This window comes from Tasmannia lanceolata, unplaced genomic scaffold (genome assembly GCF_043159265.1).
Source record: "Tasmannia lanceolata isolate RefF3 unplaced genomic scaffold, GAP_Taslan_0.1 ptg000003l, whole genome shotgun sequence".
Lineage (NCBI taxonomy): Eukaryota > Viridiplantae > Streptophyta > Magnoliopsida > Canellales > Winteraceae > Tasmannia > Tasmannia lanceolata.
This window is the reverse complement of record NW_027518680.1, coordinates 10,930,950-10,957,741: the sequence shown is the minus strand read 5'-3', so window position 1 is coordinate 10,957,741 and position 26,792 is coordinate 10,930,950. Positions and strand designations below refer to the sequence as shown.

At 41.8% G+C, this 26,792-nt stretch overlaps 5 protein-coding genes across 5 annotated transcripts; 4 read left to right on the top strand and 1 right to left on the bottom strand.

Annotated features, from left to right (window-relative positions):
- Positions 1-2,565: 2,565 nt before the first annotated feature.
- On the bottom strand, positions 2,566-3,132 carry LOC143865293 (uncharacterized). Its single transcript, XM_077375801.1, has one exon. The coding sequence runs from the start codon at positions 3,130-3,132 to the stop codon at positions 2,566-2,568; it is 567 nt and encodes a 188-aa protein (XP_077231916.1).
- Positions 3,133-5,247: 2,115 nt separating this feature from the next.
- Positions 5,248-5,769, top strand: LOC143865277 (uncharacterized). The gene has a single exon (XM_077375800.1). The coding sequence runs from the start codon at positions 5,248-5,250 to the stop codon at positions 5,767-5,769; it is 522 nt and encodes a 173-aa protein (XP_077231915.1).
- A 4,896-nt stretch (positions 5,770-10,665) lies between these two features.
- LOC143865261 (uncharacterized) lies at positions 10,666-11,214 on the top strand. Its single transcript, XM_077375799.1, has one exon. The coding sequence runs from the start codon at positions 10,666-10,668 to the stop codon at positions 11,212-11,214; it is 549 nt and encodes a 182-aa protein (XP_077231914.1).
- Positions 11,215-12,133: 919 nt separating this feature from the next.
- LOC143865245 (uncharacterized) lies at positions 12,134-12,694 on the top strand. The gene has a single exon (XM_077375798.1). It carries the CDS (start codon positions 12,134-12,136, stop codon positions 12,692-12,694), a length of 561 nt encoding a protein of 186 aa, XP_077231913.1.
- An 11,999-nt stretch (positions 12,695-24,693) lies between these two features.
- LOC143865229 (uncharacterized) lies at positions 24,694-25,119 on the top strand. The gene has a single exon (XM_077375797.1). The coding sequence runs from the start codon at positions 24,694-24,696 to the stop codon at positions 25,117-25,119; it is 426 nt and encodes a 141-aa protein (XP_077231912.1).
- Positions 25,120-26,792: the final 1,673 nt, after the last annotated feature.

Below are 26,792 nucleotides of genomic sequence, written 5' to 3'. Positions count from 1 at the left end.
GAACTTTGGTTGAATTGGCCTGTCTTATGCGGGCATTCAGGCCGGTCAATTTGCTTGGACATGGAGTCAACGATGAGTTGCAGTTACATATATGGTGTTGAAAGTAAGGGTGTCAATTTTGGCTTGCGCATGGAAGCTCGCTCGAAAAAAGCCCGGCTCGAATCCTTAACAGCCGAACCCGGCTCGAATCCTTAACGAGCCGGCTCGGCTCGTTAAGGCTCGTTAAGAATTTAATATATTTAAATATATATATTATATATTAATATATACACTAAAAGGGTTGTCTAGGGAGTGAAAGGGGCAGGCAAAATATGTTACTTTTTTTTGGACCCCATTTGTTACTTGGACCACCCCCTAGTGTAAAAAGAGTAGTAAAAAAATACTAAATAGGGCTGTCCAGGGAAAATGAGGGGTGTAAAATTAATATAATTCGAGCCCAAGCCCGAGCCGAGCCTGGCTTTTGAGCTTAACGAGCCGAGCCGAGCCTGGCCAAGCTCGGCTCGGCTCGGCTCGTTTACACCTCTAGTTGAAAGTGAAAGAGATTTAGAGGCGGGTTGGGTTAGGGTTGACCATCCTCAACCTGAGGCTCGGGTTGGGTTGGGTTAGGGTTGGCCTCAACTCGATCCAAACCGACTCGATCCAACCCGACGGAAGTTCCCGACGGAAGTTGCACCCCTATAGTTAAGGTTGGCCTAGAAAACCTTCTCAAGAGCATGATCCTTGCCCTCCGATCCGTGGAGTTTTTATACTCCACTGTCCATTTTAAACGTCCACAAATCAAAGGGTTAGGAACATCTTATGGAGAAGATTTTCTAGGTACAATCTATCTACATCAGGGCCCAACAAATGAATGGTATGTATAAAAAAACCTCCACAAATCAGAGGGTTAGGATCATCCTTTGGAGAAGATTTTATGGCCAAACCCTCTCGACATCAAGGCCCAACAAATGATCAACACAAAAATGTCGGCCCCACTGTTTTTTAGGGCTGCACGGCCGACCACTCTATAATTTCTCGTGAAGAGTATAGCTGAATTAGTTTGAAAGTAACTTATGGCCATCAGATTATGATTGGACGGCTATGACAGGTGGGCATCATGCACATTTACTGGAGACGATGATTTTGAGTTTAATTTAGTTGGTGATGGGAATCATTGGATCCTTGGGACCCGACTTATTATTTAATGAGAACAACTAGGGTGACGGTGACTGTCATGATCAAAGCTACCGTTCAATTTTAGAGAAGCTCCTTTCTTTATTTGTATGTAAGCCAGGGTTAAGGAAGATGGAAGTCACCTCGAAATTAATAGACTATAAGCTTAGAGGGAGCTTAATTTTCAACACATTAAGCGTAATCTATATCGTCATCAGTTTGGAGAAACACTCCTGTTAATTAGATATTGATGCCAATGCGAGTTAGCTCAAAAGTGAGATGTTTTTTTGCATGACGCACGACCTTAAATCATCCGTAGCTTCATCAAGTCATGTTCAAATTGTGTGATCTCGGACTCGTTGCATAGGTAATCGAAAAACTTTCTAATGATACCTAACTCAAGCCCGTACATTCTTGATGGTTTTCGTCTGCATAAATCAAGTACATGTAGAAGAAACTACAAAGAATTTTATTAATTTCACGTTTTTTTAAATATCAACAACACTGGGAATGGCATCAAATCATTAAAAAGAAAAAGTGGTCGTGTTATGTTGTTACATCCACGGTTTTTCAATTTTCCTTTGTGTGTATCACATTTTTGGCAAAATTACTATCTTCTTGTTACTTTCAATTTTTTATTCTTCTTCTTAAAGTACCAAAGAAGGTTCACAACCAAAACCTACCTTGCCTTTAGCAAAAAGAACAAACAAATAAATGCAGAAAAGCAGGTGCGGGAATATATAAATGAGAAAAGCCATGCAGTGATTTTAGACCGTAGATTAATCTTCTAGGAACTTCTAGGAGAGTGGACCCTTCTTAATTCACGTGTTTTCTAATTTATAGACTCCCACGTTATTTCCTTTCTCGGATACAATACGACTTCATTGTGTTTCAGCCTGTAAGAAGAAAAGTAAAAAGAGAAGGAGCATTTGCTGAGCTTTTTCCTTGTTAGAATATCCTCTTTTCTATAAAATGGGATGCTTTCCTTGGTTTATACAGCTCATTTGGATTTGCAACAGTGAAGTTTACTAAAAATAATGGGAAATTGGTGTAATTACATATAAAAGAAGTGAATCGAAAATTACATATAAATATCAACTATTTTGATCAATTACAAGAAGATGTAATTAAAAATAAACTCACTTCACTTTCTTCCTTTATGAATAACAAAACAGGGAATTGCATCAAATCATCCATTCTCCACTTCCCTTTATCACACAACACCATCGATTCCACCATTTTCGAACATAGAACACCCGAATGCCAAAGCATTGAAATATTGCACAAGCCAATTGAAATGGGTAAGGACTAAGGACTCCCCCTATTCCACCATTTTCGTGTATGTAGAACACCCAAATTAATGCCAAAGCCTTCATATCTTCTTCTTCCTCTTCTTTCTCCTTATGCTGTGATTTACTCACTAACAGACTCTTCATGAATGGTGCTCAACCTTACTCTAAAAGACCGATACGCCATTTTCGCCCGTCTAGAACCGCTCCAATGGAACTTTCTAACAGAACCCGATCTCGAAAACCCAGTACTCACCTTATAATTCAATCTCTTACTAAACCCATCAAAATCCCCATCTCCAACCACCCCTTGATTCACATCCAAAACCGGAGAAACTCGCATCTTCTTCCCCCTTCTAGACTTCTTCCCCACTTGGGCAAGAGCCAAGCTCGCTTTAACGGCCAAGGCCGCCATGTCCGAAGCTGTTAACTGGTATTTCAAGCGAGCGATAGGAAGGACGAAATAAATCTGACCCGGGTAAAGTTGTTCACCATGATCCAACACAGGGATGTATTCATCATAATACAAGTTATCTGAGTTGCAGAGGAAGCAAGAGGTGGTTTCTAATTGGAGAACTTGAGATACAATAACGGGGAGGTAAAATTCTTGAAGAGCTCCGTTGAGAGAGATGACCTTTGGCGTGGAGGGTGTGACGGAATCGTTGGTTTGTGTAGAATAGCAAGAGCCCATGAGTATAAGCAAAGGAGGAGAGAAATATAGAGTAATAAGAATGAGAAATTGGGATTGGAAATGAGAAAGGGTGTGTTTCTAAAATAGAGGTTGGAGGGGTTTGGGAATGGAATGACGGCAGAGAAGTCTTTTTAGGGGATTTAAAGACAAGCCTCCTCAACTCAAGTCCTCAGCAATGACGTGTGGGGTGGGTTTTGGAGGAAAGGGACGCGTTTGGCTAAGCTTGTGGCTCAAGATACGTAGCTTCTCTTGTAAGCCGTACGGTGGAGTCAGATTTTGTGAGCTGGGGTTTCTTATACGGGCATTACGAAATTTGCTTTCATTTGGAGTTAACGCCGAGTTCTCGCATCAATTAATCCAGTTAGATATGGGGCGCTGATATTCGCCCCCTGACGGCGGGCTAACGTTAAACGTTAGGCTTTAACGTACATGTCACTTTTTTCTTTTTCTTTTTGTTATGACGTGGTGTGCCCCCCCCCCCCCCCCCCCCCCCCCCGAATCGTGTTAGTACGAAGGTTTGAAATTTCAGTTTCGGCTTCGGACCCTGAAATTTCAAATTTTCGAAATTTCGATCGAAATCTGGTACCAAAATCAAAACCAATATTTTATTCAATATTAAATTTCGGAATATTAAATTAATTTTTAAAAAAAACAGATTTTCTGGGTCAAATTTTGGAAAAACCAAAATTTCGACCGAATAAATGACCGTTTCTGTTTTTGGTGGTTTCGGTGTCGGTCTCCACTGAAATCCGAAGTCCATGGTTAGCACGCGACAGTAGGAACAATTGATGGCCCCCCCAAAATTCTCCTCCTTGGTGCCCAAATCCAACCCACTACGACAGTGTTCCGTCCAGACCATAGGATGATCCAAGCGGTCCATTTGATAGGCCACATCGTAAATATGTTGTGTCCCAAAAAACCATTTCCATATGATGATCCTAGCCCTCATATATAAAGAGAAATTGCTTATTATGGAAACCTATCATCCTATGCAAATCATTTTGGGGACACAACCCATTTAAGTTATGGCCCATCAAATGGACGGCTCGGATCATCCTATGGTCTGGATGGTACACTTCATTTTCAAAAATATGGGTGGGGCCTAAATTGGGCCTTAATGTTACTGTACGAACCACACCATAGGATGATCCAAACCATGGACGGCTTGAATCATCCTATGTTGTGGACGGTACGCTTCAATTTGAAAAATATTGGTGGAGCCTACGATTGGGCCTTAATGTTACTGTACGACCAACTCCATAGGATTATCCAAACCATGGACGGCTTGGATCATCCTATTTTGTGGACGGGCCTTAATGTTACTGTAAGACCAACTCCATAGGATGATCCAAACCATTCATTTGATGGGCCACAATGTAAATAGGTTGTGCCCCAAAAATCATCTCCATAGGATGATCACAGCCCTACAATCTATAGAAATCTATAGAGGTTGCATAAGATGTAGTTTCTATTTAGATCGGAGGGCTAGGATCAGCTTATGATATTTTGGGACGCAACCTATTTACGTTTATGGCCCATCAAATGGACGGTTTAGATTATCCTATGGTGTGGTATGGCCGGGGGCCTACGGTGTTCAAAGATGAACCCACCATTCCACCAACGGTTCCTGTTGGGCCCACCAACTGTTCTTGTCTTTTAGTGTTTAAAGGGGGGTCAAAAGGTTATTTACATTACTTTAGCTATTGTAAGGGTGGTAAAGCGGGTGTGCCTAGGAAAAAAAAGTACATGCTGACCAACTTGTTATAGCCGTCAGATCATGATCTGATGACTAAGTTTCGGCACCATATATTGCTGGTGGGCCCATACAAAATAACCCAGCGAACTCCAGCGTACGGCTTTCAAGGAAAGCTACATATGTTGCGCCACAAGTTTGAGCCAAACGCGTCGCGTTTCGTACCGCATTGCGTCATCGCTGAGGAACAATGGTTAGGACTTAGGAGTTATGACTTAGAAATTCCCCTATAATGACTACCTAAATGACGGCATACGTTCCCTAACGCCTACATCTATTTATCAGCACCCTCCTTTCATTTCCACCCCATTCTCCTTCCTACTCTCTGTTTTTCCTCTTTTACTTCCTTATTATTATGCTCAATGGGCTCTTGCTACTCTACACAAACCAACGATTCCGTCACACCCTCGACGGCAAAGGTCATCACTCTCAGCGGAGCTCTTCAAGAATTTTACCTCCCCGTTATTGTATCCCAAGTCCTCCAATTAGAAACCACCTCTTGCTTCCTATGCAACTCAGATGAATTGAATTATGAAGAATACATCCCGGTGTTGGATCATGGCAAACAACTTTACCCGGGTCAGATTTATTTCGTCCTTCCTATCGCTCGATTGAGATACCCGTTAACCGCTTCGGACATGGCGGCCTTGGCTGTTAAAGCGAGCTTGGCTCTTGCGCAAATGGTGAAGAAGTCCGCAAAGGGGAGGAAGACGAGAATTTCTCCGGTTTTGGATGTGAATCAAGGGGTGGTTGGAGATGGGGATTTTGATGGGTTTAATAAGAGATTGAATTATAAGGTGAGCACTGGGTTATCGAGATCGGGTTCTGTTAGAAAGTTGCATTTGACCGCTTCTAGACGGTTGAGCACCGTTCATGAAGAGTAAATGTTAGTGAGTAAATCACAATTCACAACATAAAGAGGAAGAAGAAGAAGAAGAAGAAGAAGATATGAAGGCTTTGGTGGCATAAGGGGAGTCCTTAGTCCTTACCATTGCAATTGGGCTTTGTAATATTTCAATGCTTTGGCATTCGGGTGTTCTATATTCGAAAATGATGGAATGGCATTCGGGTGTAAAAAAGGGAAGTGGAGAATGGATGATTCGATGCCATTCCCAGTTTTGTTGTTCATAATGGAGGAAAATGAAGTGAGTTTATTTTTAATCACATCTTCTTGTAATTGATCAAAATAGTTGATATTTATATGTAATTTTCGATTCGCTTCTTTTATGTAGGAAGCTGATATTATTTACACCGCTTGTTCAACAACGATTTCCCATTATTTTGACTCTGTTAATGCTTTGCTGGCTTCACTGTTGCAGTTCTAATTGAGCTGTATAAGCATCCCATTTTATAGAAAAGGGAGGATGTTTTTTCTTTTTTTGAGCTCTCATTTTTTTCTGATTGATTGGGCAATCCTAACAAAGGAGAAACGTCCTCAAATTCTCATTCTCTGTTTAATTGTCTTTTTACTGGCTGAAACTAAAGGCAGTCGTACGCATCGCAAAAAGGAAACAACGTGGAAGTCTATAAACAGTGAAAAACGTGAATTGCTAAGAAGGGTCTCCTCTCCTACAAGATTGATTCATTATACTCTAGAAAGATAATAACGGCTATGTATTCTATGGTCTAAAACTTCGGCATGGCTTTTCTCATTTAAATGTTCCCACAACAGTACAACACCAACATGGAAACATTGAATACTTCTGTCAAGATACATTTTATAGACTCAAACCATTCCTGCTGTTATTTGTTTCATTTTTTTCTTCTTTGCTAAGGCTGTCAAAGCTTCAGCCGTTGGAGAACGCATTATTTAATCTTTTATACTTTAAACACCCCCCCCCCCGCCCCCCTCCTTTTTAGGGATGGCCTACATGTGGCACATGCCGCCCTCTTTTTCGCTGCCCATTACATGTGGATTTTTTAATATCAAGGAGGTATAAACCCAGCGCAATTACTCTAATACCATGTTAAACTACCAATTACCCCAAAAGCTTTAGCTGTTGGAGAAGGAGTTATTTAATCTATTATACTTTAACAAAGGCAAGGTAGGTTTTGGTCTACTCGGTGTTGGATCATGGTGAACAACTTTACCCGGGTCAGATTAATTTTGCCCTTCCTGTCGCTCACTTGAAATACCCGTTAACGGCTTCCGACATGGCGGCTTTGGCTGTTAAAGCGAGCTTTGGCTCTTGCTCAAGTGGCGAAGAAGTCTGCAAGGGGGGAAAAGACACGAGTTTCTCCGGTTTTGGATGTGAATCAAGGGGTGGTTGGAGATGGGGATTTTGATGGGTTTAATAAGAGATTGAATTATAAGGTGAGTACCGGGGTGTCGAGATCAGGTTCTGTTAGGAAGTTGCATTGGACCGCTTCTAGACGGGCGAAAATGGCGTATCGGTCTTTTAGAGTAAGGTTGAGCACCATTCATGAAGAGTATGTTAGTGAGTAAATCACAATTCACAACATAAAGAGGAAGAGGAAGAAGAAGAAGATATATATGAAGGCTTTTGCATTAATTCGGGTGTTCTATATATGCAAAAATGGTGGCATAAGGGGAGTTCTTCGTCCTTACTATTGCCATTGGGCTTTGTAATATTTCAATGCTTTGGCATTTGGGTGTTCTATATTCGAAAATGATGGAATCGGGGCGGCATTGTGTAATAAAGGGAAGTGGAGAATGGATGATTTGATGCCATTCCCAGTTTTGTTGTTCATAATGGAGGAAAAGTAAGTGAGTTTATTTTTAATTACATATTCTTGTAATTGATCAAAACAGTTGATATTTATATGTAATTTTCGCTTCTTTTATTTAGGTAGCTGATATTTACACCGCTTGTTCTACACCGATTTCCCATTATTTTAACTCTGTTAATGCTCTGCTCTTCCAAATGAGCTGTATAAACCAACGAAAGCATCCCATTTTATAGTAAGGGAATTGCATTTTTGGAGCTCTCAATTTCTTCTTATTGATTCGACAATCGTACCCTGGAGAGAGGTAGGCAAATGCTCATTCTTTGTTTTAATTGTCTCTTTACTGGCTGAAATAAAGGAAGTCCTACGCTTCCGAAAAAAAGGAAATAACGTGGAAGTCTATAAACAATAAAACACGTGAATTGGTAAGAAGGGTCTCCTCTCCTAGAAGATTCATTATACTCTAGACAGATAATAGCGGCTATGTATTATATGGTCTAAAACTACGGCATGGCTTTTCTCATTTAAATGTCCCCACAACACCAACATGGAAACATTAAACACTTGTGTCAACATACATTTTATAGACTCAAACATTCCTGCTGTTATTTGTTTCATTTGTTTATTCTTTGCTGAGGCTGTCAAACAAACAATTGCTCCAAAAGCTTGAGCAGTTGGAGAACGTGTTATTTAATCTTTGAGAATTTATACTTGACCAACCCCCCTGGCCCTCTCTTTTTTAGGATGGCCTACATGTGGACATGGGCCCCTCTTTTTTAAGTCCCCATTACATGTGGATTTTTTAATATTAAGGAGGTTTGAACCCAGGGCAATTGCTCCGATACCATGTTAAACAACCAATTACTCCAAAAGCTTAAGCCGTAGGGCGTTATTTAATCTTCTTTTGATTGAATTAATCTATTTGACGCAGGAAGTCACAGCTAGAATATATCAGATCTTTTGAGATTGACCGTTGGATCGTTTAGCAATAGATTAAGCAATTAGAATTGACTTGTATACTAGTCTAGATTTGGATAATCCTTATTTAGTTATTTCTATCACTATATTACGATCTTTTTAGATCTTTCTATGTTTAGCCCTTAAGTGTTTTATCTCTGAAAATAGAAAAAAGTACAGAAGTCATCCCATTGCTTTGGGTTCTGAATACGTTCGTGTTTGTAAATCTTGTGGACAATGATTTAAATCTAGTTGTTTCGTCATTGGTGATCTTATGATAGGATATTGGGCCACGGACACTCACCTTTGCCACGTTAGAATGTTCATCAGTAGTGTTAAAAATTGAGTCAAGTGGGGCCTAACTACATACAGGCTGGGTTTGAGTTGGACACTTGGACCTCTAGGACTAATCTAATTTATTTGTCTAATCTTATTCAATTAGCTAATCTATTACTTGATGATCCAACTGTGAGATCTTACCAGAGATAATATATTCTAGAGGATCTACAACTGATATTAATTACAATATTAAGCTAAAAAAACTAGCTGTTAAGGGGAGGGAATCAAGGAACCCATTCCCTTATAAGCCCATCCACATCGTTACACTTTTCCGATGTGGGATTATTTTGCTTTCACGTGGAACCCCCCAACAATCTCCCCCTCCACGTGGAAGCACCGTGAACAATCTCGCCCCTCCAAGCGGCAGGAACGTGGGAACCACGAGATCTTCCCCGAGGGATTTTTCCGTCCTCGGAGGCACACACTGGGGTTACCACGCCCTAGCTTTGATACCACTTGTAGGGACCCAGGTAGAACTCGCCCTCAAAAGCTAGCTAAAAAAGCTAGCTGTTAAGGGGAGGGAATCAGGGAACCCATTCCCTTATAAGACCATCCATATCGTTATACTTTTCCGATGTGGGACTATTTTGCTTTCACGTGGAACCCCCCAACAAATACAAGGTTATTGCTGGAGAGGAAATGATGAGCATAAAAGAATGTTTTTTTGTAATAAAATATAGAAAAATTAAATGTTAATACAAGTGAGGAGGATTAGGGAGTTCAACCACGGTCTTTTGGGAAAGTGGTTGTGGAGATTTGGAGAAGAGCATCTCCATTTGTGGGTTAGGGTCATTTGTAGCAAGTATGGATGCTAAGATGGGGGTTGAGAGTCTTTTGACCTATATAGGAATAAAGGGGTGACTGTGGAGAGACATTTTGAAAATGTCGGTCCCCTTTAATTCAAAAATTCGGTTTAGGGTGTATGAGGGCAATACGATCAAATTTTGAAGTGATGTTTGGTGTGCTGAGGGGTTATTAAATCTTTTATTCCCCAATATTTTTAGGGGGCTGACAAAAAAGAAGCCTTTGTGAGTGAATGTTTTGATCGTAGCAGTGGGAAGTTACTGTGGTGCCTTTCCTTTAGAAGGAATTTCTTTGATTGGGAACTAGAGTCATATTCCAGTCTGTGTCGTCTTCTTGAGGGGTGTTTCATTAAGGTGGAAGGGATAGATAGAAGAATATGGACCGTGGAACCATTCGGGAGTTTTTCTGTCAAACCTTTCTACATGAGTCTGATGCCTAGTACTACTCCATCCTATTCAGCCAAGGTTTGGAAATATCATTGTCCGCCATAGGTGAGTATCTTTGGATGGGCTGTTTGTCGTGCCCGGATTCAAACAATTAATTTCCTGAGAAACCATGGCATGTGGCTTGTCGATCATTGCTCTCTTTGCCTTTAAGGAAGGGGAATCTGTGAACCATTTATTCATGCATTGTTCTTTCACCCGATTGATCTGGAGATGTATCTTTTTGAGGTTTGAAATCAGTTGGGTTTCTCCGAGGTCTATTCGGATGTTGTTACATCAATGGGGCGCCGTGCCTTGGAGAAAAAAAGGAAAAATCTTGTGGGAGGTTTGTTTGCTTGCTACTTGGTGGGTTGTTTGGAAGGAAATAAATTATAGGATATTTGAGGGTAAGGCGAAGTCTCTGTATTTTCTGTACATGCGCATTATCGCCTTGGTGATTTCATGGACGAGATGTCTTCCATCATTTTAATTTGTTTCGGCTTTTGACCTTTGTGAAGGTTGGAGGGAAGTGTTTTTTAGTAGTGAAAGATTGCCTAGCATCGTCCAAAGATGGGAACCGCCTCCTCTTGGTATTTCAAACTTAATTTTGATGGTGCTTCTTTTGGTAATCCCGGGCCGGCCGGGGTGGGAGGGTTATGCCGTAATGGCGAGGGTGTTGTTCAACGGGCCTTCTTTGGTCCGATTCGTGTATGCGATGCTTCGGAGGCGGAAGTTATGGCGGTATTCTATGGTATCAAGAAAATAAGTGGTGATTTTCTTGACAAGGTTATTATTAAAGGGGATATCTTAAATGTTATCCGGTGGCTTAAGGGGGGAGTGGTGCCTCCTTGGAGATTCTTGCCGTTCATAGATGAGATCCACGAGATTATATCAGGGTCAACAGCTGTCTTGAAGCATGTGAGGAGGGCGGCCAATGAGAAGGCTGATCTGTTAGCCAAGAGGGGTGTGAATAGTGACTCTTTACAATGGTTTGATTTGCTTCCCCCTAGATCAGCTATGTCTTGTTCCGTTGATGTTGTGTATTTTCTGTTTCTGCTTTCTTATCTTGTAATATGTTCTATTGGGCTGGCCCACCTCGGGCTTCCCTTTCCATTCTAATATGATTCACCATTTCAAAAAAAAAAGGAGTGAGGAAAAAAAAATGGAGGTGAGGGAGGAAATTAGATTGGTAACGACAACAACAATAAGCACAGAGAAACAAAGAGGATGTTAAGATGGAGAAAATTCCACATGTTTCTATCTTAAATGCTCTAGGCCATGATTTGTTGTTCTTAAATTATCATATTCTCGTAGCAGCAATGGAGACCCCATGGCAGCAAAGGTGAGCTTATTGGGCGAGAGAGGCGCAAAGAAAAGAGAGAAAAGGAAGGGTTGGATTTGTGCCATAAAAGAAAGATGGAACGTGTTAAGGTGTTTTCCAAATCTTGAAAAAAAATAAACATGGGAAATGATTTTAGCACTCCCCTAGTTTGATATGTAGCCAAAGCTTCTTGTCTTTTAGTGTTTAAAGGGCTGTCAAAAGGTTATTTACAATACTTTAGCTATTGTCAAGGTGGTACAGCAGGTGTCCCTAGGAAAAAAACGAACGTGCTGACCAACTTGTTATAGCCGTCAGATCATGATCTGATGACCATAAGTTACATTCACACTAGTTAGCTAAAAAAATGGTCGATGACTAAGTCTAAGTTTCGGCACCATATATTGAGGGTGGGCCCATACAAAATAACCAGCACAATAAATCTCCAATTCCAGCGTACGGCTTTCAAGTAAAGCTACATATCTTACGCCACAAGTGTTAGCCAAACGCTTAGCGTTTCGTACCGCATTGCGTCATCGCTGAGGAACCATGGTTAGGACTTAGGAGTTATGACTTAGAAATTCCCCTATAATGACTACCTAAATGACGGCATACGTTCCCTAACGCCTACATCTATTTATCAGCACCCTCCTTTCATTTCCACCCCATTCTCCTTCTTACTCTCTTTTTTCCTCTTTTACTTCCTTACTATTATGCTCAATGGGCTCTTGCTACTCTACACAAACCAACGACTCCGTCACACCCTCGACGGCAAAGGTCATCGCTCTCAGCGGAGCTCTTCAAGAATTTTACCTCCCCGTTATTGTATCCCAAGTCCTCCAATTAGAAACCACCTCTTGCTTCCTATGCAACTCAGATGAATTGAATTATGAAGAATACATCCCGGTGTTGGATCATGGCAAACAACTTTACCCGGGTCAGATTTATTTCGTCCTTCCTATCGCTCGATTGAGATACCCGTTAACCGCTTCGGACATGGCGGCCTTGGCGGTCAAAGCGAGCTTGGCTCTTGCTCAAGTGGCTAAGAAGTCTGCAAGGGGGGAAAAGACGCGAGTTTCTCGTGTTTTGGATGTGAATCAAGGGGTGGTTGGAGATGGGGATTTTGATGGGTTTAATAAGAGATTGAATTATAAGGTGAGTACCGGGGTGACGAGATCGGGTTCTGTTAGGAAGTTGCATGCTTCTAGACGGGTGAAAATGGCGTATTGCTCTTTTAGAATAAGGTTGAGCACCATTCATGAAGAGTATGTTAGTGAGTAAATCACAATTCACAACATAAAGAGGAAGAAGAAGAAGAAGATATATATGAAGGCTTTTGCATTAATTTGGGTGTTCTATATACGCAAAAATGGTGGCATAAGGGGAGTCCTTAGTCCTTACCATTGCCATTGGGCTTTGTAATATTTCAATGCTTTGGCATTCGGGTGTTCTATATTTGTAAAATATTGAAGATTTCTACTAATCTTTGCTTATCTTATAATCAAGCCTAATGAGTGTTTATATAGAACGCTCAAGAGGATAAACACAAAAACTAGTATCACAAGATTTATGGAAAGAGATTTGACAAGATATGAGAAGATAATCTCAATACCTAATCTAGCTTCCCTATATAATCTTTCCCAATTAATCCAAATCAAATCTTGGAAGATGTGATTTTATTCTACCTAATCAAACCATAGTTGCCTAATCTAACCTATTGGTGAGATCTCACATATTCTAACATGCCCCCTCAAACGTATATGGATTGAAAATCGATATACGTTTGATTACAGTGAATATCCCAAAAAAAATGTAAAAATTTGCCAATTTTGTTGCCCGTTGTTACTATTGATGTCTGCTTGATGTATGTTGCCAATATTGTTGAAGATGATGGATGATGGCCGCCTGTTGTTGATGAATGTCTCGCATTAAAAAGGTGAGCCGCAAAAAAGCTTCAATGAACTGGATTGGACTCAAGCCTGAATGGGCGAGTCATTAGGCCGACTAGAATATCGAACCTTCTGAAAATGGGTCACAATGGAACAATGCCAGTAAGGGCAAGAAATGAGTCACAATGGACGAATGCCGGAATATGCAAAAAATGGCCTTTATGGGTAAAAGAAAGCCTCAAGGGGCAAACTTCACATGTCAGCTTGAGATATTGATCCTTATGAAAGAGAGAAATTGCTCTCTCAGGCACGTGCCTCAAGAAGAGAGGCCCCTCAACTGAGTAGAGCTCATATTTCAGGCACGCACCACAAAGAGATACCTCAACCGAAATAGGCGAAAGACAAAAATATAAAGAAAGAGAGGAAAGAAATAGAAGAGAAAGCGACAAATAGCGGACAGGAATGGTTAGATTAGGTAGCTAGCCTAATTGCTAATTTAAGCTAGCTACCTAATCTAGCCAGGTTACCCCATTCAACCCACTTACCTAATCTAGCACCATGGTGATCCAACTGTGTGAATTCAACATAATCTGATTGTGAGATCTCACATATTCTAACATGCCCCCTCAAACGTATGTGGATTGAAAAATCAACATACGTTTGATTACAATGAAATTCCCCAAAAAGAAAATAGAATCTTTTGATTTGAAGAGCACTGCTGAAGATTGATGATGAATATCCCTTGATGTTGTTGCCGATGATAACTGATATTGAATGCTGAAGAAGACGCAGCTTGTTGATGTGTCGCGAAGAGGGTTTAAAAGCCAATAGATCATAGCCTCAAAGGAGCTAGATGATACTCAAGCCTTGATGGGCGAGTAGAAATGGGTCACTATGGACCAATGCCGGAATGAGCAAGAAATGGGTCAAAATAGACCAATCCCGGAATGGGCAAGAATGAGCCACGATGGGCAAGAATGGGCGACAATAGGCGAGAAATCATGGGTCGGTAAAATACCGATCCTCATGGAATTTGGCTCTCTCAGGCACGAACCTCAAAGAATGGAGGCTCCTCAACTAAGTAACGTAATCAACTTCAAGCACGCACCTCGAAGAGGTACCTCAACTAAAATAGGACAAAGAAAAACGAATAGAGAAGGAAAAATATGACAGCAAGCGGCTCAAATGACAAATATTGGGACAATACGTGAAAAACAGTGCATATATCAAATATGGGGTCTTGAAAGAAAATAAGTGCATTAAAAATGCTAGGAAAAATATAGAAAATGAAATCAAGGGGTACATGAATCAAAAGACTGGATTTTGAAATACCAAAAGGTGTGCAATTATGGACATGGATAGTGGCAGATTAAGGAAAACAAAAGGAACGAAAAACTAGGGCAGAGACTGCAACCTAAGAGGAGGGAAAGAAAACCTAAGGAAGAAGAGGTAGGATTGGCGCAACTGATAGGGGTGTTGATGATGGGTGCAATGCTCGGTGTGGAAGATTGTAGGAAGCCCGGTGGACCGGAACATTGCAAGCTTCGCGGTCAAGGCACCTTAGGAACGAATTGCTTTGATACCATGAAGAATTATGATATTTTACTAATTTCTGAATCAAAGCAATTCAATCCTAAAGTGCCTTGACCGCGAAGTTTGCAACACAGTGTTCCGACGGACGGCCGACCTAGCCGTCCGCTGGGCTTCCTACAATCTCCTACGCCGGGCATTGCACCCATCATCAACACCCCTACCAGTTGCGCTAATCCTACCTCTTCTTCTTCCTTAGGTTTTCTTTCCCTCATCTTAGGTTGCAGTCTATCTAAGAGGTGATTTTATTCTATCTAATCAAACCATAGTTGCCTAATCTAACCTATTGGTGAGATCTCACATATTCTAACAATATTCGAAAATGATGGAATGGGGGCGGTGTTGTGTAATAAAGCGAAGTGGAGAATGGATGATTTCTTGGCACCTAGGTTTTGCTATAGAAGATGCTAATGCTGCTGTTAGCCATAATGAGCTGTATAAACCAACGAAAGCATCCCATTTTATAGTAAGGGAATTGCATTTTTGGAGCTCTCAATTTCTTCTTATTGATTCGACAATCGTACCCTGGAGAGAGGTAGGCAAATGCTCATTCTTTGTTTTAATTGTCTCCTTACTGGCTGAAATAAAGGAAGTCCTACGCTTCCGAAAAAAGGAAATAACGTGGAAGTCTATAAACAATAAAACACGTGAATTGGTAAGAAGGGTCTCCTCTCCTAGAAGATTCATTATACTCTAGACAGATAATAGCGGCTATGTATTATATGGTCTAAAACTACGGCATGGCTTTTCTCATTTAAATGTCCCCACAACACCAACATGGAAACATTAAACACTTGTGTCAACATACATTTTATAGACTCAAACATTCCTGCTGTTATTTGTTTCATTTGTTTATTCTTTGCGAAGGCTGTCAAACAAACAATTGCTCCAAAAGCTTGAGCAGTTGGAGAACGTGTTATTTAATCTTTGAGAATTTATACTTGACCAACCCCCCTGGCCCTCTCTTTTTTAGGATGGCCTACATGTGGACATGGGCCCCTCTTTTTTGGGTCCCCATTACATGTGGATTTTTTAATATTAAGGAGGTTTGAACCCAGGGCAATTGCTCCGATACCATGTTAAACAACCAATTACTCCAAAAGCTTAAGCCGTAGGGCGTTATTTAATCTTCTTTTGATTGAATTAATCTATTTGACGCAGGAAGTCACAGCTAGAATATATCAGATCTTTTGAGATTGACCGTTGGATCGTTTAGCAATAGATTAAGCAATTAGAATTGACTTGTATACTAGTCTAGATTTGGATAATCCTTATTTAGTTATTTCTATCACTATATTACGATCTTTTTAGATCTTTCTATGTTTAGCCCTTAAGTGTTTTATCTCTGAAAATAGAAAAAAGTACAGAAGTCATCCCATTGCTTTGGGTTCTGAATACGTTCGTGTTTGTAAATCTTGTGGACAATGATTTAAATCTAGTTGTTTCGTCATTGGTGATCTTATGATAGGATATTGGGCCACGGACACTCACCTTTGCCACGTTAGAATGTTCATCAGTAGTGTTAAAAATTGAGTCAAGTGGGGCCTAACTACATACAGGCTGGGTTTGAGTTGGACACTTGGACCTCTAGGACTAATCTAATTTATTTGTCTAATCTTATTCAATTAGCTAATCTATTACTTGATGATCCAACTGTGAGATCTTACCAGAGATAATATATTCTAGAGGATCTACAACTGATATTAATTACAATATTAAGCTAAAAAAACTAGCTGTTAAGGGGAGGGAATCAAGGAACCCATTCCCTTATAAGCCCATCCACATCGTTACACTTTTCCGATGTGGGATTATTTTGCTTTCACGTGGAACCCCCCAACAATCTCCCCCTCCACATGGAAGCGCCGCGAACAATCTCGCCCCTCCAAGCGGCAGGAACGTGGGAACTACGAGATCTTCCCCGAGGGATTTTTCTTTCCTCGGAGGCACACACCGGAGTTACCACGCCCTAGCTCTGATACCACTTGTAGGGACCCAGGTAGAACTCGCCCTCAAAAGCTAGCTAAAAAAGCTAGCTGTTAAGGGGAGGGAATCAGGGAACCCATTCCCTAATAAGACCATCCACATCGTTACACTTTTCCGATGTGGGACTATTTTGCTTTCACGTGGAACCCCCCAACAAATACAAGGTTATTGCTGGAGAGGAAATGATGGGCATAAAAGAATGTTTTTTTGTAATAAAATATAGAAAAATTAAATGTTAATACAAGTGAGGAGGATCAGGGAGTTCAACCACGTTCTTTTGGGAAAGTGGTTGTGGAGATTTGGAGAAGAGCATCTCCATTTGTGGGTTAGGGTCATTTGTAGCAAGTATGGATGCCAAGATGGGGGTTGAGAGTCTTTTGACCTATATAGGACTAAAGGGGTGACTGTGGAGAGACATTTTGCAAATGTCGGTCCCCTTTAATTCAAAAATTCGTTTTAGGGTGTACGATCAAATTTTGGAGTGATGTTTGGTGTGCTGAGGGGTCATTAAATCTTTTATTCCCCAATATTTTTAGAGGGCTGACAAAAAAGAAGCCTTTGTGAGTGAATGTTTTGATCGTAGTAGTGGGAAGTTACTGTGGTGCCCTTCCTTTAGAAGGAATTTCTTTAATTGGGAACTAGAGTCATATTCCAGTCTGTGTCGTCTTCTTGAGGGGTGTTTCATTAAGGTGGAAGGGATAGATAGAAGAATATGGACCGTGGAACCATTCGGGAGTTTTTCTGTCAAATCTTTCTACATGAGTCTGATGCCTAGTACTACTCCATCCTATTCAGCCAAGGTTTGGAAATATCATTGTACGCCATAGGTGAGTATCTTTGGATGGGCTGTTTGTCGCCACCGGATTCAGACAATTAATTTCCTGAGAAACCATGGCATGTGGCTTGTCGATCATTGCTCTCTTTGCCTTAAGGAAGGGGAATCTGTGGACCATTTATTCATGCATTGTGCTTTCACCCGATTGATCTGGAGATGTATCTTTTTGAGGTTTAGAATCAGTTGGGTTTCTCCGAGGTCTGTTCGGATGTTGTTACATCAATGGGGCGCCGTGCCTTGGAGAAAAAAAGGAAAAATCTTGTGGGAGGTTTGTTTGCTTGCTACTTGGTCGGTTGTTTGGAAGGAAAGAAATTATAGGATCTTTGAGGGTAAGGCGAAGTCTCCGTATTTTCTGTACAAGCACATTATCGCCTTGGTGATTTCATGGATGAGATGTCTTCCATCATTTTAATTTGTTTCGGCTTTTGACCTTTGGGAAGGTTGGAGGGAAGTGTTTTTTATTAGTGAAAGATTGCCTAGCATCGTCCAAAGATGGGAACCGCCTCCTCTTGGTATTTCAAACTTAATTTTGATGGTGCTTCTTTTGGTAATCTCGGGCCGGCCGGGGTGGGAGGGTTATGCCGTAATGGCTAGGGCGTTGTTCAATGGGCCTTCTTTGGTCCGATTGGTGTATGCGATGCTTCGGTGGCGGAAGTTATGGCGGTATTCTACGGTATCAAGAAAATAAGTGGTGATTGTCTTGACAAGGTTATTATTGAAGGGGATTCCTTAAATGTTATCCGGTGGCTTAAGGGGGGAGTGGTGACTCCTTGGAGATTCTTGCCGTTCATAGATGAGATCCACGAGATTATATCAGGGTCAACGGCTTTCTTTAAGCATGTGAGGAGGGCGGCCAATGAGAAGGCTGATTTGTTAGCCAAGAGGGGTGTGAATAGTGACTCTTTACAATGGTCTGATTATCTTCCCCCTAGATCAGCCATGTCTTGTTCCGTTGATGTTGTGTATTTTCTGTTTCTGCTTTCTTATCTTGTAATCTGTTCAGCTGTTCTATTGGGCTGTCTCACCTCGGGCTTCCCTTTCCATTCTAATATGATTCACCATTTCAAAAAAAAAACAAATACAAGTGAGGAAATTAGAATGGTAACGGCAACAACAGTAAGCACAGAGAAACAAAGAGGACGTTAAGATGGAGAGAATTCCACATGTTTCTATCTAAATGCTCTAGGCCATGATTTGTTGTTCTTAAATTATCATATTCTCGTAGCAGCAATGGAGACCCAATGGCAGCAAAGGTGAGCTTATTGGGCGAGAGAGGTGCAAAGAAAAGAGAGAAAAGGAAGGGTTGGATTTGTGCCATAAAAGAAAGATGGAAGGTGTTAAGGTGTTTTCCTAATTTTGAAAAAAAAAGAAAAGAGGGAAATGATTTAGCACTCCACTCTTTTGATATACAGCCAAAGCTTCTTGTCTTTTAGTGTTTAAAGGGCTGTCAAAAGGTTATTTACATTACTTTAGCCATTGTCAAGGTGGTAAAGCAGGTGTCCCTAGGAAAAAAGGGTACATGCTGACCAACTTGTTATAGCCGTCAGATCATGATTTGATGGCCATAAGTTTCAAGTAAAGCTATATATGTTGCTGTGGAACCCGATCCGAGAGAGGCGGGGGGACGGGCCCCCACGCGAGTCTCAGGATCATCCACGTGAAGGAGAGCTCCACCAAGGAACTCTCGAAAGAGTGCCCCTCACAGCATGAGCGGCGATGTCAAGTGAGATACCTCTCGATTCGGGGACCAGCCCAGATTCGAGACGCACCTTAAACAAAGAAAGAGTCGCCATCCAAGGAAGTAGGCCCTGGATCCCATGCTGTGCTCTGTCGCAACAGATAACCAGATATATAAAAGGTCCGTGCCTGATGACGAATGGGGAAGGGGTTAGGCGCCCCCAATTCGCCCAAGTGCGAGCACCTGGTCTCTTATGCCATTTATTATTAACTTTGAAGAGTTTTGGGTAAAAATCATGTGAAATGGGAACGAATATCTCCGAGATAACGTCTAGCTAATCATGCATATCTCGGAGATGAATAAGAAGCACATACAAAAAGAAATGAAAGATATGACACCTAAGAATAGCTAGGTTACGAGTGTCATGCCTAATTGGTGTCTATGTTCTGGTGGACAAACACATGCATGCTACAACTAAAAGTATAGGATCTGTACATGAAAGTAAGAAAACACAGCAAAACATACAACACAACACGACTCCACACGACAAACTCTAAACTCTAATGCGATAATTGACTCGGACCAAGATGGCCATCCATCTTAGCTGCACTACGTATCCCGGCCTCGGGAAGAATCAGAGCCAACGTAGTTCGGCGACCTATGCTAAACTACAATGCCTAACCTTCTAGGACTGCTATCCTAGACTCGATCAACTAGACCTGACTAGTTTTTAAAGCTTCTTGCGCCATTACTTAAGTTCGAGTGAATGGTAATTTTTAGGACTCCCTATATGCCCTAACTAATGCAAGTGGACCCTACACCCTATGTGTGACTAGGTTGTGCGTCCTAAGGAAAACCATGGGCTCTCTAAGCGCGTTCTAGTCTAGCCATCGGCTCGACTAAGTGTCTAACCGACCACGACCTGAGGCCTCCTAACTCCAGGGACACTCACACGACCAGACATGACAAATCCACAAGATCAGGACAGACTCCTAACTCTAAGACACCCCAAACGCCTAGGACAGACTCCTAACTCTATGGGAAGATCTTTTGAAAATTGTTTGCAAAGTTATCTTGAAGAATTTTTGTAGTTTTGGAAGGTTTTGAAGTTGTGAAAATTGTGAAAGTTGTGAGAAATGTTTACAAAAAAGGTGATTTAAAAAAAGTGGTGAAAGGGTGACTGGACTCAGGATGCCAGCAGCACGCCTGAGCTGCCTACGTACCCCTCAGCTAGGGATCAAGCCATCCGTAGTTCGGACTGGATTTTCCTAACTACACTCTAATGACTCGAGATTTTTGAGATTTTTGATTTTTCAGATGTTTTTTGATGTTTTTGACACAAGAGGACAGAATCCTATCATCACAAGGGGAGGACAGACTCCTGATATCCCGCAAAGGTTGGACAGCATCCTATGCTTTGCGGGGGGGAATGAACAGAATCACGACTCTGCAAGGGTTGGACAGCATCCTATACCTTGCAGGAGCGGATGAAATCACATGACTTGATGAGGGGTTCGACAAAATCCTAACCCCTATGATGATAGGACAGACTCCTGAAAGACTGAAGGACTGACTCCTATGCTGAAGACTGACTCTGAAAGATGCAAGGACAGACTCCTAAACTCTCTATGACAGACTCTAAAGAGGAAGAAATCTCTTAACCTGCGAAAAATCTAAGGCAGGAAGGAAAGGGGTTGGCTCAAGATACATTCCGTCATAGCCGGGACCCGACGAGGCGCTAATAAAGTGGGCCCACGCTAAGCTAATCGAAATTAGAGAAGAACCCGAAGAGAAAGGACAAGACAACAAACTGGAACCTCCACAATCCGATTATGACCAAAAGATGGGACAAGTTATTAACTCAGAACACATGAAGTTGAGCTTAACTACTTAACCTGGGAGAAAATAGAAATGAGCACATGGCGAGGCATGTTTCTAGCCTTAGAACTCAAATGTATGATGGTTGAATCCTTGGACAAACAAAACTAAGGAATGACACTTCATGAAGATCAGAGGATGAACATTGGGATAATAAAAGAGGAGCCCATGATTGAAACGATGTAAACAGATTGCGGATGACTTAATTAGAGGGACTTGATGTCAGTTTGAAGGAAACAACACCTTATCTGCTGCATCACTCGAGTAAAATTCCCATTAATAATGCCATGCACCTATCTCCATTAATAATGCCATGCACCCTCCTGCTTCAATTTTATAAAATGACATAGCTGCTAGCAAATCATTCATTAAACATGATTGGTATAAGAAAGAGAACAATAAGACTACACCATCATCACTGCAAGTTGCTAACACATGCTTGATCTTCCGGACTCTTTCATATGATATTTAAGAGTTACCATTGTCTCCCTAGGAAAATCTCAGGATAATCGATAAAAATAACAACTTGACCTTAATGTACCTGTCTAATAAAGTGAACTTAGCCGCCTTCGATACAAGTCTACATAACAGGATTCACTCTGAGTCATTTATTTTTCAACCTTTTATCCTATTGAGTTAGGTGGTCAACCCAAATGCATTTGTTGAACTGCATCCTTCAACTTCGCCTTCTCTTTCATGGAGGAACTTTAATTGCTCCTACAGCCTATTAAATTTCGTCGACCTCACTGAGAAAAGGGGACATACACCAAACAAGCTCAGTGGACAAATTTCAGCGATCCTAAAAATTGAAAGCCAACCTTAGGATCAAAAATCCTAAATAGCTATATCCAGCCATCTCCCTCTTGGAATATATTGTATGATTTATTTGAGGTGACTCTAACAACAATCGAAGCTCAAACACAATATTCCAAGCAACTCTTTGCTATTCTTGCTCCCCCATTGAAAGCATTACAGAGTGAACTATTCTTAAATAAGACTCTTTCTTTCTTTTCTTTTTTTTTAATATATCAAAACCAAGATTCTAAACCAGCAAAAAGCATCTAGCACACAAACTACTCAATCAATAAACCAAAGATCTCAAGGGATATAATTCATCCATTAAAAGCATGATGATAAGCAGGGAAATTAAAGGAAGAGAACTAAATTAGGGCTACCTTATTGCTGAGAGAAAATCAATTCATGACCTCCTGATGATAAGCGTTTGCCGGAAGCAACGAAAGATCGCCGGATTTCACAGAGGATGACCAAGGAGAATAGTGAAACTTCAGTGAACTTGCTAAAATTAGGCTCGAAAGTCGTGATTGAGCGGAATAGAGCTAAGTTGAAGAGGCCGGAAATGGTGGATGGGCGGCAGCTTGGGAGGCCGGAGCTCCGGCGAGACACCGGAGAAGACACGATCGGGCCGAGCCTCCCTCTCTCTGTTTTCTCTCTCTCTCTCTCTCTCTCTCTCTCTCTCTCTCTCTCTCTTTCTTTTTTCTTTTTCCTTTGCGACAAAATAATCGCAAAACAGAGAGGGAGGTGCGGTGGTGGGTTTTTAAAAAGAAGGGTTGGAGAGGTGATCAGAGGAGGCGGTGGCGGCAGTGGAGAGAGGTTTGGGTGTGGTCGCGGCTTGGAGGTGGGCGGCTGTGAAGGAGGTGGTGGTGGCTGGTGAAAAAAAAATAAAAATAAAAATGAAGGAGGTGGTCGGTGATGGTGGAGGAGAAAATGGGTTCTGACAGAGGGTGGCTGGGATGGGAATGAGGGTTTAGAAATGGGGTTTGGGTCGGAAACGGCGGAGGATGGGCGGCTGTGGAGGTGGGTGATGGCGGAGGTGGAGTTGCAGAGGTGGGTGGAGGATGGAGTTGGATATGAGTTTTGATTTTTTTAGGTGTAGAAAGGAGGGTTCCGGTTCTGGGTTTGGGGGAAGGTGAAGGTGGAGATGGGGGTGGGTTTTCGAAGGGTTGGGTGGTGGTGGAGCTTGGCCGGCGGGCTATGGTGGTTGATGGAGTTGGATATGGGTTTTAACGGGGTGGGTTTAGGAAAGGATGTGGGTTTTGTGGGTGGCTGAGGGAGGTGGTAGAGGTTTGGGTTTTTGAAAATGGGTTTTGGGGGAAAAGGGAGTTACAGAAAGTGGTTCGGCTTTAGGGTGGAGATGGTGGATGGGCGGCGGCTTGGGAGGATTTTCGAAGGGTTTTTGGTGGCTAGAGGTGGCGGTGGCCGGTGGCGATGAGGGGTGGCCGGTTTGCAGGTTCTGTGGAGGTGATGGTGGAGGTGTGGGAGGTTGGCCGGAGATGGGAGATGGTGGCCTGGAGAGGTGGCTGCAAAGGTGGTGGCCGGAATCCGGTTGGGTCGCCGGAGGAGAAGACTCTCTCTCTTTCTCTCTCTCTCTCTGCAGCTCAAAGCAATGGTTTTTTTATTTTTATTTTTTTGTGACAGAGGAGGTGGCTGTGGAGAGGCTTGGTGGTGGTGGGTTTGGGGATTTTGGGTGGCTGCAATGGTGGAGGGTATGGTTGTGGAGGAGGGTGGTTGTACCAGGCTGGGAAGAGGGCCTTGGCTGCCCAGCTCTCTCTCTGCTTTGATTTTTGCAAAGAAAATGAGGCCTCCTCTTTCGAACCCTAAACCGCGGCATATAAGGGAAAATGCAAAATTTTCTCCTCCCCCCGCCTTCCGTGGACAGCCGCCCCAAGTGTATTTTTTGACAATTTTTAACCCCAAAAGGGGATGGCTGATTGGAAGACAAGGGTAGGAATGTTCTTCTCTTCAAACGATCCTGATCATTCGATTTGATCCAAGGGCCATTAGGGTTTGCTTACACCCTAAGTAATGCTGGAATTCCAAAATTGCCCCTCTAAAGATGAGAAATCACCATTTTACCAACAAAATATCTTGTCTTTTTTGGAAAAAGGGGGATATCCACACAACCATGCTTTGATAATTCACCCTACCACAACACAACTTTGATTATCGCACATACTTCGCCTGTCTTATTCTTCATTTTTCGCCCGATTGTCCCGAAATTCTGCAAGGGGATTCTCGAGAATACTGACAACCTCCTGGGGAATTTGTACCCAGGAATATGCGCAATAAGATGCTCAAAGACTCAGGCCTTCCCCTCATTCTGGGCCCAGGCCTTCAGGAATTTGGGAATTTCATTGGATTTTTGAAGTTCTTATTTAATTTTTGGGAATTTAGGGCTTGTCAAAATGGGGTGTCTACAGTTGCGCCACAAGTTTTAGCCAAACGCGTCGCGTTTCGTACCGCATTGCGTCATCGCTGAGGAACCATGGTTAGGACTGAGGAGTTGTGACTTAGAAATTCCCCTATTCCGTAACGCCAACATCTATTTATCAACACTCTCCTTTCATTTCCACCCGATTCTCCTTCCTACTCTCTTTTTTCCTCTTTTACTTCCTTATTATTATGCTCAATGGGCTCTTGCTACTCTACACAAACCAACGATTCCGTCACACCCTCGACGGCAAAGGTCATCGCTCTCAACGGAGCTCTTCAAGAATTTTACCTCCCCGTTATTGTATCCCAAGTCCTCCAATTAGAAACCACCTCTTGCTTCCTTTGCAACTCAGATGAATTGTATTATGAAGAATACATCCCGGTGTTCGATCATGGCAAACAACTTTACCCGGGTCAGATTTATTTCGTCCTTCCTATCGCTCGTTTGAAATACCCGTTAACCGCTTTGGACATGGCGGCCTTGGCGGTTAAAGCGAGCTTGGCTCTTGGTCAAGTGGCTAAGAAGGCTGCAAGGGGGGAAAAGACGCGAGTTTCTCCGGTTTTGGAGGTGAATCAAGGGGTGGTTGGAGAGGGGATTTTGATGGGTTTAATAAGAGATTGAATTATAAGGTGAGTACCGCGGTGTCGAGATCGGGTTTTGTTAGAAAGTTGCATTGGAGTGCTTCTAGACGGGCGAAAATGGCGTATCGCTCTTTTAGAATAAGGTTGAGCACCATTCATGAAGAGTATGTTAGTGAGTAAATCACAATTCACAACATAAAGAGGAAGAAGAAGAAGATATATATGAAGGCTTTTGCATTAATTTGGGTGTTCTATATACGCAAAAATGGTGGCATAAGGGGAGTCCTTAGTCGTTACCATTGCCATTGGGCTTTGTAATATTTCAATGCTTTGGCATTCGGGTGTTCTACATTTGTAAAATATTGAAGATTTCCACTAATCTTTGCTTATCTTACAATCAAGCCTAATAGGTGTTTATATAGAACGCTCAAGAGGATAAATACAGAAACTAGTATCACAAGATTTATGGAAAGAGATTTGACAAGATATGAGAAGATAATATCAATACATAATCTAGCCTCCCTATATAATCTTCTCCAATTAATCCAAATCAAATTTTGGAAGATGTGATTTTATTCTACCTAATCAAACCATAGTTACCTAATCTAACCTATTGGTGAGATCTCACATATTCTAACATGCCCCCTCAAACGTATATGGATTGAAAATCGATATACGTATGATTACAATGAATATCCCAAAAAAAATGTAAAATTTGCCAATTTTGTTGCACGTTGTCACTATTGATGTCTGCTTGATGTATGTTGCCAATATTGTTGAAGATGATGGATGATGGCCACATGTTGTTGATGAATGTGTCGCATTAAAAAGGTGAGCCGCAAAAAGCTTCAATGAACTGGATTGGACTCAAGCCTGAATGGACGAGTCATTAGGCCGATTAGAATATCGAACCTTCTAAAAGTGGGTCACAATGGAACAATGCCAGTAAGGGCAAGAAATGAGTCACAATGGACGAATGCCGGAATATGCAAGAAATGGCCTCTATGGGCAAAAGAAAGCCTCAATGGGCAAACTTCACAGGTCAGCTTGAGATACCGATCCTTATGAAAGAGAGAAATTGCTCTGTCTCAGGCACGAGCCTCAAGGAGAGAGGCCCCTCAACTGAGTAGAGCTCCTATTTCAGGCACGCACCACAAAGAGATACCTCAACCGAAATAGGCGAAAGACAAAAAATAAAGAAAGAGATGAAAGAAATAGAAGAGAAAGCGACAAATAGCGGCCAGGAATGGTTAGATTAGGTAGCTAGCCTAATTGCTAATTTAAGCTAGCTACCTAATCTAGCCAGGTTACCCCATTCAACCCACTTGCCTAATCTAGCACCATGGTGATCCAACGGTGTGAATTCAACATAATCTGATTGTGAGATCTCACATATTCTAACATGCCCCCTCAAACGTATGTGGATTGAAAAATCAACATACGTTTGATTACAATGAAATTCCCTAATAAGAAAATAGAATCTTTTGATTTGAAGAGCACCGTTGAAGATTGATGATGAATATCCCTTGATGTTGTTGCCGATGATAACTCATATTGAATGCCGAAGAAGATGCCGCTTGTTGATGTGTCGCGAAGAGGGCTTAAAAGCCAATAGATCATTGCCTCAAAGGAGCTAGATGATACTCAAGCCTTGATGTGCGAGTAGAAATTGGTCACTATGGACCAATGTCGGAATGGGCAAGAAATGGGTCA